The following is a 19,012-nucleotide window of genomic DNA, read 5'->3' on the forward strand; positions in this document are numbered from 1 at the left end:
TAATCTGCCGAAGCTCAAAGAAAAAATAAACTAAGAAAATAGCTGTTAAAATGATTTGCTACTTGGAAGCAAATATATGAAGAAATGTAGAGCGGATTAAAACTTCTGCACAGTACTGTAGCTGTTCTGCGTCAGTGGTGGATAAAGTAGTGTACCATTTTTATTTCATTGAGTTAATAGACTCTAATATTTAATCAATTTCAGAAGAAATAAGTTAGAATTGTAAAAAAAAAAAAGAGATCAGAATTCTGAGAAAACGTGAATACTGACAACAAAAAATCAGACTTATGAGATTAAAGTTTGAATTCTGACTTAAATATCAGAAAAGTAAAGTCAGAATTAGAAAACAAAAGTCAAAATTCTGAGAAAATATTTATTTGTGTATTTAAAGTTGGAATCCTGATTTTAATCTCAGAAGAAAAAAGTCAGAATTGTGAAAAAAAAAAAAACTTCAGAATTTAAGATTAAATTCCGGAAAAAAGTCAAACACCCAAATCTTGGAAACGCAGAAATTTCCAAATTTTTTCTAACAAATTTCTGACTTTGCAAGCCGAGAAGTTTTTTTCTTAAAAATAGAAATTAATCTTAAAATTTCAGTTTTTCTTAGCAAAGTTTAAACTTTTCACACTCAGAGATGTATTTGTTTTTTCTAGAAAATTTGAGCTTTATCTCAGTTTTTTGGCAAAACTTTCATTTATTTTTTTTATCTACACTAATACGGTGTTGTACATTTTAGAGCCAATAGCATATTTTTAGTTTAAAGTTCCTCTGCAGAGCGGCTTAAATTGATCAAAACAATAAAAAGCTAATCAGCTCGAATAAAAAGAAACCTGAGATGAAAGGAGCGTTTATTCGTCTTTGGAGGAAGTCGATTTGTTTTGCTGATTCCTTAAAGATGAACTGACTAAATTTACTTGACTTTTGAAGGAGGGAAATGTACCTTTATATTCTGATTGTGGCGCTTCTGCTTCTGAGACCAATTCATTTGCGGCTCTTTGGAAGACGTGAAACGTCATTAGAGGCTTTAAAAAAGGAAAGAAAAACAGGAAACTTTGTGCATACCTGAGAGAAGTCAAAGAAACCGTCGCACAAACCGAGTGTAAAATAACAGAAAAGTAGTAAAAAAAACAAAACAAAAAGACTCTTTTCTTGCAGACTTTGCAGTTACAGTCTGTTTCATCAGCTCATTTTCTTCTGACTCATCCGTCGGCCGCTGCGATGTGAAACGAAACGGAGCGAGTCAGGAGGGTTCTGTGGAGGGTTCGCCGTGTTCGGACCCCCTAAGGCAGACATGAACACAGTCTCTGGTTCTCGCTTAAAAAATAAACAAAACAAACAAAAGAAACGACCAACACAGGCGTTTTCACGTCCAGGCTACAGCTGTTCGGTCTCCTTAAGGCCAGCTCGGTAGGAGACGACCGTCGCCGTAGCAACAGCAGATCAACTGGACGCCTACTTTCAGGAGGAAATGTTTTTGTTTTGGTTTTAAGACTTAAAGTTGGAGTGTGTAACTTTTATTAAATTTTTTTTACGTATTTGTTAAAACTGTCACTATTCTGTGAGAGACAGGTGATTTGAATAAATGCTCAAGATCAAAAACAGCCAATCAGAGCCAGGAGGAGGGCCTTAGCGCTGTCAATCATGGATGCGCTCCTAAATGTGCGAATGGCGTAAAAACAACTCACCATTACAGAAAAACCATTTATCTGCCATCATCGATGGATTTGCTGAAATAAATCAAATAATTAAAACAATGTCAATCATTTCTATTTGGATGATATTTAGTTCTTCTCTTCAGTTTGGTGTTTTGGTCTCAACCAGCCTCTTTTTTTAAATGAAGGACAGTTTTATTTAGAGTGAATTCATTTTAATTCTTGTTCCTGTTGCTCTGTTTATTTATTTTAGATATTTAAAACGACTTCCTGTTCCAGTGTTAAAATGTTCTTTGGTCTGTGAGAATGTGTTCTTGCGTTATTATCTCTATTACTTGAAAATGTTCTCAAAACAAAATTATTTATCACGATTAACGTCTGGGACAATTTATCGCCCCAGACGTTATCACAAAGTAAATTTGTTGTTGTGACAAGCCAAGTTGTCGGTGGCTACACTAACTAGCTTTAGCATTCACGATGGGCTCTGCTGACAAGCTGTATTGTAGCAAAGTGCACACTAGCCTGATTGACAGCACTAAGACCCGCCTCCAGGCTCTGATTGGTTGTTTCTTGTTTGCACTGAAATAATCTTGATTATCTGTCTCAAAAACTGTCACAACATGATGACAATTTTAACAAATATTTTTATAAAAGTGACATACTGCCTTAACAGAGCAGCAGGGTCCGGTTCCAGACTCTCAGTAGAACTTGTCGTCGATGCGGAAGTGCGGCCGCGACACGTCGTCGGGGTTCAGGAAGACCGAGATGGACTTCCCGGGGTTCTCCGTCACCAGCTGCTGCAGCCGCTGCGCCAGCTTGTCCTCCGACGGCGAGATGATGCCGTTGGCCGGGTGGAGTCCTGGCGAACCGTGTCCGTTGGCGGCGCCGCCCGCCAGCTCCTTCTTCAGCTGGCCCGCCTGCCGCGCCTGGTCCAGGGCGGCCCGCAGGTGTTCGCTGGGGTCCGAACGCACGTGGGCCAGCTTCCTGGCCACCAGCAGCGCCTGGCCGTCGCTCAGGTGCTCCAGCATGTTGCACTGCGGCAGGAAGTAGTTGGGGCAGTTCTTACCCAGGATGCAGTGCGCCAGGTCGTCCAGCAGACCCAGGAGGAGGCGGCCGGGGGCGTCGGGCTCGGGGCAGGACAGGTAGGCGGATGGGAGTCGGTCGCAGGCCCAGAACAGCAGCGTGCGCAGGTGGTAGAGGCTGAGGCCGGATCGAGGCCGGGCCAGGATGCGGGACAGAACCGCCTTGGCCGCCTGGAAGGCCTGCGCCATCGGGTACGGGATGCACTTCTTGAGCTGGACCTGGACCAGAACCACACAGGAGCCGGGTTACAGTCAGGACTCACACAAGTTTCCCTCAGCAAAATTCAAGAACGTTTCAGGGTTAGTTTCCACACACTGGAGAAAAAACAAGCGTTTCAATTCACTGTTATTTGGTATCATTTGTTGTGATAAATAATATAAAAAAGATAAACCTAAAAAATACATCTGACTGGTCAGTGAACAAAAGGTGACCTATTATGCGTCCTTGAACAGGTCAGACAGGTTTATGGGCAACAACGAAACATGTTCATTACATAATTCTGGTGAAACAATTGAAGTTTTATCTGGTTTATCTTCAGACAATGAGAAATATACTGTATGTTCATGTGTCTTTCTATTAGGTGAATGAAAATATCTGCGCTCAACTGTAAATATGTTTTCCATATTTAATCAAACGTTAGACTGAACCTGCAAGGAGTTTATGCAGAAACAACCACGTTCCCGACCTCGATCGCTGCGATCTAAACATTGATGGATCTGGTGTGAGAAAAGACGGCAAGGCGTCTCCTGACCTCGCTGCGGGAGAAGGCCAGCCTCCACTCGCGGTCGGGCCGGCCGCCCAGCGGGGAGCAGCAGGGCAGCAGGTAGAACCCGGAGATGGCTTCTTCCTCCGTGATTTTACCGTCCCAGAAGTGGTTGGCCGTCAGCCAGCCCTGGGCCACGGCGGGCCAGCCCCGGAACGACACCACCGGCAGCAGGTCGTACAGAACCCGGCTGGAGCCCGCCTGCAGGAAGGACACACACACACACACACACACACACACGTGCTTTTATCGCCCTGGTAACGCCCACACAGAATTGTTGGGAATGATTATTCTGACAATTAATCGAGTGATCAAATGAAAAACAAAGTCCCGTTCTGCAGTTCATGTTTTAATTTATTTGCTTAGGACAGTAAACATTAATCAGATATGTTGGAATAAACACAACAGATAAATTTCATCCCTTATTTTAAGACAATTAAGTAGAAAACTCCCCAAAATAGTCAGAGGACAGATGGTTTGATTAAAAGAAACAAACAAACAAAAAAACATCAACAAAAGAAAACATTTTGCACAAGAAATAAGTAACCAACAGAGAGAAAACCAGAATAAGAGACATTATGTTTGCTTTCAAACAATCTTTCTGAGTAAGATGTTTTTGTACTTACACTGCAAAAATACAAAATCTTACCAAGTAATTTTGGTCTAGTCTAGTGCAAATATTTTAGTACACATGAAATAAGATAAAACTATCTTATAAATAACTTTTCAGGAAGTTATAGGAGCTTGTTTTAAGTCAATAGTTTGTTAAAATTGCAGAAAAAGTAAGTTAAATAAATAGTTCAATAATCTGCCAATAGAACTATAACGTTTTCCATCAATTTGAAGAAATTACTGACTTAAAACAAGGTGTTATATATTTTTATAAAGTCACTTTTAAGTTAGTCTTGTCTATTTTTAATTGCACCAAAATATTTGCACTAGAAACTAGACCAAAAATACTTGGTAAAATTTTTTTATATATAGCAAAGAAAAAATGATAAACTATTTAGTCTTTACTTTTAGTATCAAGTTTTTAGTATAGGAAAAAAGATAAAGTGCAAAACAAATGAGAAGTAACATTAACTTTTAAAATTAAAAGCAAAAGTAAATTAAGTGATGCCAACACAAATAATTATCTGGCCAGTGCAGATGGCGCTATATAGTAAAATATAATTTAGATAAATTGCCTTGAGGAATTTAAATAATTTAAATATTGTTGAATCTCGAAACAAAACTGTCCATTTTCTATTTTTTAAAAATAATATTTTCAGTGAAGGAAGCAGCAGCGGCTCTGTACCTGGAGGATGATGGTGGTCAGGGGTCCGTTCCGCTCCAGCCGGTCCGGGGTCGGGATGCCTCTCTGCGGGCTGCGCCTCAGCTCCTCCACAGCCTCGCTCACCACCCCCCAGAACCAGTCCACCACCAGGCTGGGCGAGAAGTAGCAGCCGTCCAGGGACTGAGGGGAGCCCAGCGATGGGATGGAGCCTTTACCTGCACAGCAGAGCAGCATGTTACCGGAAAACCTTTCAATGAGGAGACGAGCATAAACATTTTCACATAAACTAATTAACAGGGTATTGTTGTGTTTTCCAGTCACATAGTGCTGTTTTATAGCATAATCAAGTAACTATGTAAAAAAAATGCTGTATGTATCAAATATGACTTAAAATAAATTTTCCTTAGTAATATAGCAAATTAAAACGGGGTCTCTGTCTCTTTAAGAAGCTCCTGCTCTTTCTGAAACTCCGCCTTCAGAAAGTCATCACAACATGGCTCCTCTATCAACCCTTTAACAGCATTTTTACCAGCGTTTCACTGAAGCAGCTCCTACAATGAGCTCAGGAGGTGTTTGCTAATTGCTACCGGCTAGTCTGAAGGAACCGAGTCGGGAGGAGCTGCTCCCAGAAGGCGGGGCTAGGCCCAACCAGGCGTTTTGGACAGTTGAATGGATACCATGGTGATGAAAGGATTTCTCAAACATTCATGAAAGCATCAAAGCAACACTTCAGGTCTGATTCACATTATGTAAAGCTCGAAAAGTTGATTTTATGATAAATTTCAGAACGACAGTTTCAAGATGGATGCCATTTTTGAGCCTTTTAACCAAATTATTGCCGTAAACTGTTGTTTTTAACTATTCATGCCAACTCTAAAATGACATGAAGCAAAATCAGATGACAAAACTGAAACTCAGCTCAAAAAAGTTCATTTTACATAAAAGTTTTGTTTTTGGGATGATGTGCTGAACTCTAACGAATCAATTACCAAAGCTGACAGATTTCACTAATCCCATGTTATTTTTCTTCTATTTAATAATTAACAATCAGCACTACTTTGTGTTTGTCAAATAAATATCATAAAAAGCATCAAAGTTTGGGCTTGCACCATGACAGGATGTGTTGGTTCAGGGGGTGTGAACACTTTTGAGAGAAAGGTGTCAAAATCTAATTACTCCACTAGGAACCATCGACTCAAGTGGATTTTTTCATCCTTCGGGGACACATTTGGTGCGACACTTTCTGTCATCTAGCCTGATTTAATTAGCTCCCCTGCCTCGACAATTACAGCTCCCTGAAATCTGGTGGGAAATGTTATTACACATCCAGAAAATCCAGCTGACGCTTCGTCCCAAACTGCTAAAACTTAAACAGATTCATATCAATAAATGTCATTACTCCCGCACCACCCCTCACCAGCGTGCGGCAGATTGATTTTCTGGAGTAATCTGCAAACCGCTGCGTTATCTTGCACTTTCCACCGCTTAGTTCTGCTTCATGAGTTGAACTCAGAACCTTTCTGAGGGCTTTTATTGTGAAAAACGGCCCGTCTGCTGCGGGCTGTCGGCTGAAATTGCATCACAGCATCGTGCATCAGAAGAAAACATGCGCTCAATCCAATCTGCAGCAACACTTTCATCTTTGTTTATTCCATCCAGTCGCTCGTCTTTCACTCTCTCTCTCTCTCACCCATCTCCTCCTCCTCCTCGTCTTCCTCGGCGGGGAGCCCGCTGTCCTCCTGGCAGCAGACGCTCCAGCGTGACAGGACGTTGGAGTCGCAGAGGCGCAGGCTGAGCCAGGAGTGGCACGGCGGCGAGCGCCTCATGTCCAAGGTCACCGGCTGGTTGCGGTCGTGCAGCTTCAGGGCGGGAACCAGCAGGGTGAAGTCCAGGTCGAAGTCGGCCCCCTTGGCGTACTCGCCCAGGTCCTCCGGGTTCAGGTCCAGGACGCCTTCCCGGGCGCCGCCGGACAGCAGCAGGTACTCGTTGGCCACCGGGAGGCGCTGGTCCACCTTCTGGACTAAACCTGGCAAGGTTGGAGGGAAGAGGGGAGAGTTTGGTGATTTCAGGAGTGAGGCAGAGGAGAATAGTTTCACCAAAGGTCATAGGTCACACAGATCTGGCTGGACCGCTCACTGACCAGCAGCTGTGGATAAAACAGGGAAGGTCATGCCACTAGTCTGGCAATACTTCAGATAAAACAAAAAAACTAATTAATAATTATCAACCAAGATGAAAGTCTTATATTGTTATCGTTTTGAGCCAAATTGCCAAGTCCTAATACGGCTGAAACGATTAATCGAATTAATTGATTATTGAAATAAATTAGAGATTACCTTATATTTTAACACACTAGCATAAGTGTTAAAGCAAAAATTAGATTTTTTTTACATTTATTTAATCAGGTAAAGTTGGTTTCCTGTCTTATCTTTTCTGGCTTTTTAGCAACATCTGCTGGTCAAGTTGTAGATTGCAACTAACAGCAATCCCTGGAGCCAATGATGGATATAAAAAATTATGCCCATTGTTTGTCCCTTCTGGGCTCCTGTACTAAAAAAAGCTTCATTTTCTGGCAGAGACAAATAGTTTGAGGTTTCAGAAAACATATTTATGAATAATGTATCGCCGTCAGAGCAGCTCGTTCCCGTAAACCTCACACAGCAGGAAATGAAGCGTCAGGAAAAGGCACAAAATGCATCGTCTCCCTGTTGCATCCTAAATCCTGCCACTACCAGAACTCCCCAGAGTCTGAAACCATTCTTTCCTCAACTCTGAAAACTTTTATCAGAGAAACTCAAGTCTCCAAATCCCTCCATGACTATTTAGCTGTGTTGTGTACTTTTCGTGCTCTGGGATCGTGGGAGCCTCCCTGGAGTAAATTATCTCTGCCCATTTAAAAAGAGAGAACCGAGAGGAAAGCCTGATCTGATGGAGAAGTGGCCCACAGGCGACTGCTACCTGCTTCAGGTCGGAGGTGAAGCGCAGACGACGCAGGGGAGAGACGGTGAGGAAGGGTGTTTATCAGCCAGAGGGGATTTAGGACAATCTTTCTCAGACTGTGGTCTGCGAGGTACAGCATGTAAACAACCGTTAATTTGCCACGACTTTAGCTCAAAGTATTGGGTCAAATAGCCAAGAAAAGAGCTTCTATTGGAGTGGAGCGAAAATTAAAAAAACGTATCAATTAGCGAGCGCCACACTTTCTGCTATAAGTTTGAAATTCTTCCAAAAAATAATAAAAAATTAAATTTTTTAATTGAAAACTGTTAAACAGGTCAGCAGGACAAACCAGCACACGCACACACACACACGGCAAACACTCCCAGCGCCGTCTGAATGTGGAAAATGGAGCCGGTTTCCTTCTGGTTTCACAGCCACGGATTAACCCTAATCCTGTAACGGATGTACGTCTCCAGGAGAGGACGCTTTCCCGGCCCAAAAGAGTCATTTCGTGTCCCATCAGAGGGAAACCCTGGCAGAATTTCAGTAAATTATAATCATAAGTTACGCTGAACTGCTGTGAATTTAAACTCACATTACAGCAGCTACAGTCATTTTTACAGCCTCCATTTAACTACCAAGCACCCACCAGGGAGGGATCGCTAAGAAACCTGAGTGATTTACCTCAGAGTGAGAAGCAAAGACACAGTTATTACTTCAAACATCCATACTTTAACTAAAAACTAAGAATTTCTTTAATATTTGTTGTTTAAAGAGGGAAATCCTCTATTTCCATTAGACCAGGCATGAGGCTCTATAGACCTGGGCTGCAACTAATGATTATTGTACTTATCGATTAATCAATTATTCACACGGTTAAGCGGCACATTCTGCAGATTTTTCATCTAACCACTTAAAGCTGCTGTATGCAACTTTTATTTAAAAAATATATTTTTTACATATTTGTTGAAACTGTCACCATGTTGACAGAATGAGGAATAATCTGTGAAAAGATTGAGCTCCTCCACCTCCTCCCTGAGCCAAAAACAACCAATCAGAGCCAGGAGCAGAGGCTTAGCGCTGCCAATCAACCTCATGTACGCACTTCTAAATGTGCTAAAGGCGGAGAAACAACTTACCATCACAGGAAAACCGTTTATCCGCTGTTATCAACTAGCCTTACCATTCATGACATTCTGTACTAGTTGCAGCGAAGAAAAGAGCGGCATGCACACGGGCCTGATTAATAAACAAACTAAACATTCAATATTTTAATGAAATAACCAAATCAGCCCGACGTCTGCAGATGGGATGTGTAAGTTGCAGATTTACAACCAAAAAATGGTCCTGCAGTTTGGCCAGAAAAAAGAAACAGCAAAGCATCAATTTTTCATCTGGTTATGGATTTTTTTGTGTCTTTTTAACAACAAGAATAGAATATGGCTACTCTTGCTTTATTTTGACAAATTGCCCATAACTGCATTTTAGTCAAAGAATCAGAATGTTTTTGGTTCCTATTACTAATTACTAATAAGTTAAATTAAAAGTAGAAAAACTGGATGAATACTTTGTGTTGTACCTTACATTTTTCATTTGAATCCTTTTAAAATCTGCATCAACTACATGAGCTGTGATCAAGGGCCACCAACAGTCATTCCGAAGGCCAAAAATGGCCCCTGGACCGCACTTTGGACACCCCTGAATTAATGGGAGTGTCTAAAAGTTTCCAAAGTAATCACAACAAATTAAAATGAGAGATTTTGGTTTAAAACTAACTTAAGTACTTTTTAACTGCCTGAAGAAAAAACTAAATTGACAGAAAAGATTTACAGATTTACGAAAACTCAACATCAATAGCTGCAACATTGGCTCTTGAATGCTGTTCACTGGTTTAAACAAAAATATGCAACTTAAACCTCCAGACTTGAGTTCAACAATCTCCAGTCTAATTCAGACTGATCAGCTTCACCTCACTGTTTATGATTTCACACTACGGCAGGAGATCAGTAAAAGATGCTTTAGATGCTAAAAGGCCTGCTCTGTAAGGGTGTGTGTGTGTGTGTGTGTGTATGTGAGATCGGGATGAGAAATGACAGACGTGGTGTGTCTGAACCACCTGCAGAGAGGAAGCCGTCGGTGTCATTTCGGTTCCTGTTTGCGGCTTTGATCACGGTAATACCGCCGTTTTACCCGTCGCTAAATGACAGTGAATTATCAGCAAAGCGGAGAAAAACCACAGCAGGTTGAGACTTTTACAGCAGCTCTGTTGGCTCTGACTTCTTTAATTGAATCTGTTTTGCAGACGGTAGCTGTTCTCCAGGTCTCGACTGACTATTTCTTTAGATTCTCTACATAAATATAACAAACTGGATGTTAAGACAAACGATACAGATGTCTCATGGAAAAACAGAAACACAAAGAGTTTGAGACGTCTCAGCTGGAAGTAAGCTGAATTATTTCTCTTAAAAAAAATAAATTAATTATTGTTGTCTCTCATCAACCAAGTGGTTCAGTGGACAGGAAGTATATCCAGTAGCAGTCAGTGTTGCATTGGCGCTCAAGAAGCCTCTGACTAAAGACATTGATTAGCAGTACATCCTAACAGCATAACTGTGTTTTTGTGTTAAACATTTCTCTCACTAGCACTACATTAGCTTGTTTGTTTTCAATTGTATTTACCCAGAATTCCCTGCACTGTAGTCTACTTCCTGCTTTTGGAGTTTTGTATTCAAGCCACACCAGAGTTCATGTCAACCGAACGGAGACACTGGATTTTAGGCGGACCAGAGTTTGTGTTTTTGGTCTTACCTCAGAGTTCACACTTCCCCAAATCAACCAGACTTTCTAGACCACAGGCATCAAACTCCAGTCCTCCAGGGCCGCAGTCCTGCAGTTTGTAGATGTGCCACAGGTACAAAACACTGGAATGGCTTAATTACCTCCTCCTTGTGTAGATCAGTTCTCCAGAGCCTTGCTAATGACCTTATTATTCTATTCAGATGTGGTGCAGCAGAGGCACATCTAAAAGTTGCAGGGCAGTGGCCCTCCAGGACTGGAGTTAGACACCCCTGTTCTAGACAATCGGGCTGGAGTTTGATTAAAGAGGACTAAACATGAAACCTTAGTTTTATTTGGTTGTACGGTTAAAGAGTTGGACAGAGAGTTGGAGATATCATCCATTCCCATTGTGATTGATGGAAGAGTTGATCTGAACTTCCTCCTGTCTCTGCTCTGCATCCATTAAACCTCGTCTTCAACTTCTCTGGCTTTCCTAATCAGCTTTTCCCAGTTGTAAAAAACAATATATGGGAAAATGTTCAGAGAAAATCAATAGTTTTTGAGTCAATCTGAAGACGACCCAAACTAGATTTTCCAGCTATCCGAGGTACAGATGAGGATTTTTCATGAACACTCAGACAAAAGGTCAGACAATCCCGTCATCCTCCGATAGTGGCTAATCGTTTGACTCGCTGCCTCAGGAACACTTGGAGATTTTAAACCCTTAATCATCTAATTGAAGACTCTGTCAAACGATGTCATGCGGTGTCAAAACCCCAGTCATGTTCAATTAGGAGCCGAGAAGACTCTTTAAACGACGGATCAGATGTGACATCTTTCGCCTTGAGCCACAAAGACGCTGCTCGCCGTTTCAATCAGAGACAGCTGTGTGATCTGCAGCAGGAGGCTGCGAAGCCATCAGCATCTGCTGGGATATTCGCCGACACGCCGGTTTTCCCAACCGTAAAAACTCAACGCCGCTGTCAGCCAAACAACAGCGTTGGCTCTGATTGGGTTTCGCGTCTGAGCTGATGAAAATTGTTGCACAAAGAGCGGCTGATCAAATGAGGATTTTGATTCGCCTTCTTGTCCCAGCTGCTGAGCAAAGATGTGCTCCCAAATCGGAAACGCCGCTAACGGAGGGTTAGTTGGGCGTGCGACAATAAAGCGGAGGTTGGTTTCTGGCGCCTGGCCCCTCGACGCCTGAGACACAGAACATCTGGATCAGAAAGATGCCTCCATAAAGGGAGAAAATCTGGAATAAAAAATAACTTTTTTCCTTTAAATGAAGTGAAGGATTTTAGCAGAAATATTCAGCAGCGGTTGGGTCATTCTCCACAGAATTAGAATCTCTAATAGACATCCACTCATCATAATTATCGTCTTTCAACGATTTAAATCAAGGTTCAAATTGATTTGGAGTAAGTTAAATCTATTAAAAATGTTACATTTCCTTTTTAGTTGCCATTTTGGGCTGGTTCAGAATCCGAATCAGCTTTTCTTTTTTTTGCCAACATTGTGTGAACAATCAAAGGATTTCAGTTTGGTTTCAAGCGTAAAAAGGACAAAAGGAAAAAGCGTGTATATACAAGTATTATTTTACATATAAGAAAAACTAAAAACTACATTTGTAACAGCACAAATATGCTAAAACTGTTTCTGTGGAAGCCAACCTGAAAGAAAAAAGTCTAAACAGTTTGTGTCCAAGATGTGTGGGGTCTGCAGAGAACTGTACAAGCTGAGGACTCATAGAAAGCTGAGCAGAAGAGTTCAGTTATCCATTTGCATTTTTATGTGTGTGATGGGACAACATTTTTTAAATTTTAATTGAGTTAGTTGCTGGATTTGTAATTAATTTATCCCACTTTAAATGAAAACCATATATCAATAAAATAAGCAACATTTTGTTGCTACATTACTGAGTAAAAAGACATACAAGCTCAAAAACACAAAATATATTTATTGTTTTTAATCTTTTATTTAGGTTATTGCTTTTAAAGCAAGAAAAGCGTCTTTGTTGTCCGTTGTTTGTGGATGTTGCTTGTGCGTCAGATTTACGGGCGTACCAGAAACACGAACACAAAGGTTCCGCTCAGAACTTTTGTATGCACAAACAAAAATGCCTTAAAATAAATGTAATTAATTAAATGGAATTAACACGTTAAAGTCCCGGCTATGCTTTTTTAAAAGTTTTCTGAATTTGTTATCTTTAATTCACCTTCTTCACAGCTAATAACATTTCACCTGTGATGTTGCCTCACTGGGAGTAGAAAGAAAAAAAATCACAGAAGTTGATTCTTCTTTCACCTGATTTAGATTTTTAGCATAAAATTGCTAAAAACAAGAAAGAGGAAATCCCTCTGGACATATCTGGCTCTCCTTACAGTGCAGTCTAAGCTTTTAACCTGTTTTTTGATACAAATGTCCATCTCTGGACCCAAACAGAAAGATGTTCATGTCTTCTGACGCTTTGATCAAAAGCTGGAGTCTTCCCTTAGCTCAGAGAGAGGAGGACCTCTGAACAGTGGAGATTCATTTCTTCATCTTAAAAGATTTATATAGCAGCCCCCCCAAACCAAATTGTTTACCCAAACATGAGGTAAATAAGAGCATGACAATCTGTCAGGCTCTGTGGAAAATCACCATATCTGTTTGCGAGTTTAATCTCTTCTCCTGCCTTTTCCTTGACAGCCCGAGTGAGAATCCCTCTGCAGCTCAAACTTTAGAAAAGAGCAGCCCAGCGCCTGAAATACGACTCCCCCAGATCAGGACGATATCTGCTTCCTTTCATCAAAGCCGCCGCACGTTCGGCTTTACAATCCCAAAATCTAAACACAAACTTTCCAACTGTTCAAAGTGTCAAACTTTTATTTGTTCCCTCCTTCGCACCGGTGAGCCGCCGGTGATTGAGCCGCCTGGAAGACCTAAAGGAGCCGTCAGGAGATGTTCAAGAAAACGACGGGAGCAGCAAAGAGACTCCTGCAGGGGGAAATGAGTGATGTGTGTCTGCGTGTGGTGGCAAGCAGATGAGAAAGGAAAGGCTGGAGCCCAGTTTGATTTGTGCCGTTTCTCACTGGGTGAGGCGAAGAAGAGTGATCCATCAACCAGCAAACTGCAGAGGAAAACCGGCTAATAAGATACGGAAACACTGAGCATGAAAAACGGCTTCTAAACAAGCCGTCCCGTAATGTTTAACTGGTTTATATCAACGCACACCAGAGAGGCCAGGAAGATGAGCGTGGGAAGACAGAAAGGAGAAACAGTGCCACCTGTTGGACAGACTTTCATATGTCATCTTTTGTTTTTAACTTGCAACAAAAAGCAAAAACTAGCCTTCGGTTTTCTGAGGTTTACAACAAAGTTTGCAGAGTAGATTCATTCAGAATCAAGAAATGTAAACTTTGCAAATCAACACTACATATATATATATATGAAGGTTACTGTGTTTAACCTTTTATAACTCAACTTGTCCAGGTGTGTTTATCTCAGATGTAGAAACTCCTACATCGAATAAAAAATGGGCAAATAAAAGATAACTTGTCTCCTTTTACCTTTTCTACTTTGACAATCACTTTGTCATCTTTCTGCAAAACATTTCAAATGATCACAGAAAAAGCGGAGCAGCAAAGCTCCCCATTTGTCCAGCGACACCACAGTAAACTAAAACAAATTCCTAATAAACCTGGAAAATAAATACAACACTGTAAATTTTATGAGCAAATACACATTTCTACTGCTGCGACATTACGGTGGCACAAGCTACAACCAATAACAGAAATAGAAAAAGAAACAACTTGTTCTGGCTCACTCATTTTCTTCACGTAGAAACGGCTCAAAACAGAAACACAGCGGAGAACATTTCCAGAACTCCCAGAATAGCACCAGTGCCGATTTATTTACCTCTGGAGTCAGAAAGTGACTCTGGGAAAGACACCAAACCCGACCTGAAGGTGTTTCAGAGAGAAACGCTGCAGACCAGACTCAGAATCAAGCTGACTAAAGCTAACGCGGAGTATTTCTTCACAGAAAACAAAAAAATAAATGGAAAAGCTCCTTCAGTGACAAAATGTTGCATCCCACGTGCATAAAGGAGCGTTACCACAGATCCTTCCTCCCAGCAGCTCAGTAAGTTGTTTACATCCCTGCTGTTATTTTAATATTCCATCAGTCACAATGTGGTTACCCCAAAAGATACGTACCAATCTAAACATTACACATTCAAAGCAATAACTGAATGATTTAAAACAACTTAAAGCTGTAGCAAACAAGGCTGGACAAGAATGCTGCCACTATGGAGTAGCAGGTAAAAACCTGAAGATTAGTCAGAGTGATTAACATCTGAGCCTCAACAAGTTTCAATCAGATGTATTCTTTTGTTCTTAAATTTACCAGGTAAAGCCAATAATCGCATGAGAAACTGTTTACAAGGATTTATATGAACAACATTCTGATGTTTAATGACGGGACTTGGAAAAATGTAATGATTCAGTTGTTGATTTTTTGTGTTTTTATGATGTAAAGCACTTTGAACTGCCTTGTTGTTGAGATGTGCTACACAAATAAACTTGAATTGATAACTATATAATAACCAACAGGATTCATTGCCCTAAAAAAAATACAGTGAGTCCTTATCAATTATCTGACCTTAAAGCTGCACTATGTAACTTTTATTAAAAATATTTTTTACATATTTATTGAAAATGTCTCCATTTTGTGACAGTTTGCTATGAGACAGATAATCTGTGAAAAGATCAATCTCCTCCACATTCTCCCTAAGCTGCTATTGTCAACTGAAGAAATGCACCAGAGACAACCAATCAGAGCCAGGAGGCGGGTCTTAGCGCCATCAATCAGCTTTGTGAACGCGCTGATACATGTTTAGAGACAGAGAAACATCTTGGTGCAAAAGGAAAAACGATCATTCGCCATCATTGGTGGCTATGCTAAATAGCCTTAGCATTCACAACAGGCCATGCTGATGGAGAGAGCAAGGCGGAGAGTGTGAGCGGCACGCACATGACATGATTGACAGCGCTAAGAGCCGCCTCCTGCCTCTGATTGGTTGTTTCCAGTTAGCATTGGAAGAAGGCAGATTATTAGCCTCATCCATAATGCCACGACAAGGTGACAGTTTCAACAAATGTGTAAAAGTTACATAAGTGAAATAAACTCAATGTTTTGTTTTTTTACCGAGCATGTTGAAGATGAAGTCCTTGGCAGTGTGGACCTCTAAGGCGGTCTGGTCTCCAAACTCCCCCTGCTCCAGCAGCACCAGCTCCGACACCTGGGCCGACAGCTGCTCCAGCGTGGCCCCTGAGCGGAAGTCCACCTCGGACAGCTTCTTAACGGGGGCCGGCGAGCGCGGCGTCACCGCGTTCATCAGCGACTCCATCTCAGCAACCCTGAGGACGGAAGAAGACGACAAAAAGCAGAAAGCTTTGTTTAAAAAGAAAGAGTTTCTCCCGTTAATTACAGGTTTTATTTACTTCAGTTTATGTTATTTTGTTAGTTTGAATTAAATATTATAAACTTGCTGGTCATTTTGCTTTAATTAATCAAAAACACTTAACTACCAAGAGAAAAACTGATATGCCACAAAATGGTTGTATAACTTTTATTTTGTCTAAACATTTTTGAATAAGAAATTAAAAGGTTTTGACTCTACCTAAATAGTTACAGTTACTGAGAATTTCTATGTACCAAAATAACACAATGAATTTCCCTCCATCTAAATAAAGAGCTTTTATTCATTTGACTTATGTGCTGCCTGCTGTTAATCATCAGACTCTGGGTTGTTTGTGCAGAGGAATAGAGCCTCATAACACATTAAACCAAAAGAAAAATTAACATAAAAACAAAGTTTTGTGATATTTATACAAGTTAAGGCTCTGTTTCCTTAAACAACTCAACCTTGTAATCACAATGTGTTAAAAAAAAAAAAATTCTACATCTATTTTGACATATGACCAACTATTGTAGTTCATTTTTTAGTAGAATGTGGGAAGATTTTTGCAGACTTTGTGGTTTGGTTTAATCATAATGGTCCCAGTTTGAGCTTGAATCCCAGCATTTTAACTGTATTATCAATGTTTAGGCATTTTAACTGTGAATGACAGTATTAGTGAGTCTGGGCTCCCTGTATTTGAGGTTACAGTACTGGCAAAATTATAGTTTTGTAACATTAATAAACTTTTATATGAAAAACAGGCAAAGCACAACTAAGAGTAGAACATTAAGGAAATAGCACTTTGTGAAAGTTTCAAGGCAATATAAAAAGGCCAAACTAATGTCAATTTTTGAGTATTTATGCATTTATTACACTATAATTTTGTATTTTCTACAGGCAGTCAGTGATTTGTTTACAATTATGCAGGTTTCGCTTTTGCAACATTTTCTACCACCTTTTTCCCTCCACTAAACTTTCTGTAAATATGCTTGGGTACAGCACTATAGACTGTGTGGATTATCCTCTTTGTGGAGAATCAGCTTTCTTCCGTATGATTTTCTAAGCCATGAGATGGTCATAACATATTTCTGAATAATAATTTTTTAATCTTATAGAATCTTCTAATTTTCTGATTAAGTGAATTTGGAATGGGCACAATTACTAAAGTACAACTAAGGCTGAATGTTAGTAATATTGTACTTAATATTTTGAATTGAGTTACTGAAACAAACGAATAATGAACCAGCTCTATGATTTTAATTCACCTCAACATGATCTTTGCAGAATTTAAAATTTGTTAAGATTATATTTTAAATTAAATAATTTTCACATATTATAGTATTCTTAACAAAACTTTAACAAAGTGTCTTCAGTCAGAGGTTTCTTCCGATTCACTGTAACACAGACCGCTACAGGAGATGGTTCCTGCCCACAGCCATGTGCAATGACTCCATGAAGAAAATTATATAAAAGTGACGTTTACTTTCCCTCTGGGATTAATACAATATGTAATTTAAATGAAATGGATAGTTTACACGTCCTCAACCTGGTTTACATATTTTGTTTACGTTGCTATGGAAACGCGGATCCTCCCTGCAGCGCAGACGGGCACGTGAGACGACGGTTGATGGAGTTAGCGGATTAAATGAACGAGTCCAAAAACATTTTACGTAGCAGAACGAAAGCGTTCACCTGAAAGTTCAGAGTTGAAAACAGGGTGTTTGGGTCTGAAATGGGAAACTGTTGTTGAAAAGTGTCACAAAATAATCAGGGGCGGGGGAGAAAAGTTGTAAAAGTTGTGTCGCGTTGGAACGCCAACACGGCCTCTGCCCCCATAAACTGGGTCAATTAGCGAGCCAGCTGCTAAGCTATTAGCCGACAAAATTAGCCTACCTGCTGTCCAACAGTTCACACCTACTACACCTTTCATACAAGAAATTATCTTGAACTGTTGTAGCAAGAGTGCTAAAATAGCTACAATATCTGTAACACACAACTGGACATGTTGCATTCAGGCGGCACCCAGAAAGAGCTAATTTAGGATATTAGCCAACTAGCTTTGGCAAATTAGCACTATAGCTAACATGTCAGATTTGACATGTTAGCAAACAAACACACATCCACAGTCACACACAGATGCGTGTATCCCCACACGCACACACGGCTTCGTTTAGCTTCAAGACAACACACACACACACACACACACACACACACGCACAGATCCATGACAAATGATTAGCCGAGAGGCTAAAAGCTGCTCTCCAGCACACAAACACACCCTTTGAAAACGGCGAAGTGCGGCACTTTCTTCGCTATCTCCTGCCTCTGCTGCTTTTCTGGTCCCCGAGCTCCAATCCGCCTTCCTCAGCTGTCATTTCCAACAGGATCCGAGCGCCACCACCGCTACCACCTTCCCCCTGGCAACACCGTCCCACAAATCATGGTCCTACTCAAAGGATCCAGGGATTAGCCAGCATGGGTGGTGGAATGGAGTGGAGTGTACGCCCCACGCAGAGGGGAGAAAAACACACACACACACACGCCGGTGTCTGAGGTCAGAGTTATGATTGAAAACGGGTCTGTGTCCCTGTGGAGAAGATAAAATGCAGAGTTCAGGTTTAGCTGGAGGAGGAACAGGGAGGTTTCATGGCTCTACAGCAGAGATGAATCCCTCATCCCCCGTATTTGGACCTGAATGCGGATCCAAAACTGTCGGCATGTTTACAATAACTGAGAAAAATGCTATGTAAAATACAAGCGATTGTCACACCTGCTCATAAAACTAGATCCTATTATGGTAATGCTGCTGGAATTAGAGGAATCCGTGCCCTGGAGATTTGATGAGTGTGTGGGAATTATTTGAGGGCAGACGAGGACAGGCTGTTCCTTAATCCAAGTAATACCACACAATTATTATGTTTTTCCTGAGCTATTATTTAAAGCACAACTATGGGGTATTTTGCTTGTCAAATCTAATGCACATTTTTCAACAGTTACTTACAAAAACATTAGTAATTGAGGAAAGTGTAGATAGAAAAAGCAATTGTAAATTTCTGCCCAAAACCACCAATTTA

The 19,012-nt window shown here is 40.8% G+C and overlaps 1 protein-coding gene across 1 annotated transcript; it reads right to left on the reverse strand.

Moving 5' to 3' along the window:
- Positions 1-635: 635 nt before the first annotated feature.
- Positions 636-18,752, reverse strand: LOC102219849 (protein MB21D2-like). Its single transcript, XM_014473057.2, has 6 exons — positions 18,217-18,752; positions 15,683-15,894; positions 6,465-6,800; positions 4,796-4,989; positions 3,487-3,699; positions 636-2,953 (listed from the first exon to the last, which is right to left on the reverse strand). Exons 2-6 carry the CDS (start codon positions 15,882-15,884, stop codon positions 2,351-2,353), a joined length of 1,548 nt encoding a protein of 515 aa, XP_014328543.1. The 5' UTR covers positions 15,885-15,894; positions 18,217-18,752; the 3' UTR covers positions 636-2,350.
- Between the last annotated feature and the right edge of the window lie 260 nt (positions 18,753-19,012).

Source organism: Xiphophorus maculatus, chromosome 14 (assembly GCF_002775205.1).
Source record: "Xiphophorus maculatus strain JP 163 A chromosome 14, X_maculatus-5.0-male, whole genome shotgun sequence".
Lineage (NCBI taxonomy): Eukaryota > Metazoa > Chordata > Actinopteri > Cyprinodontiformes > Poeciliidae > Xiphophorus > Xiphophorus maculatus.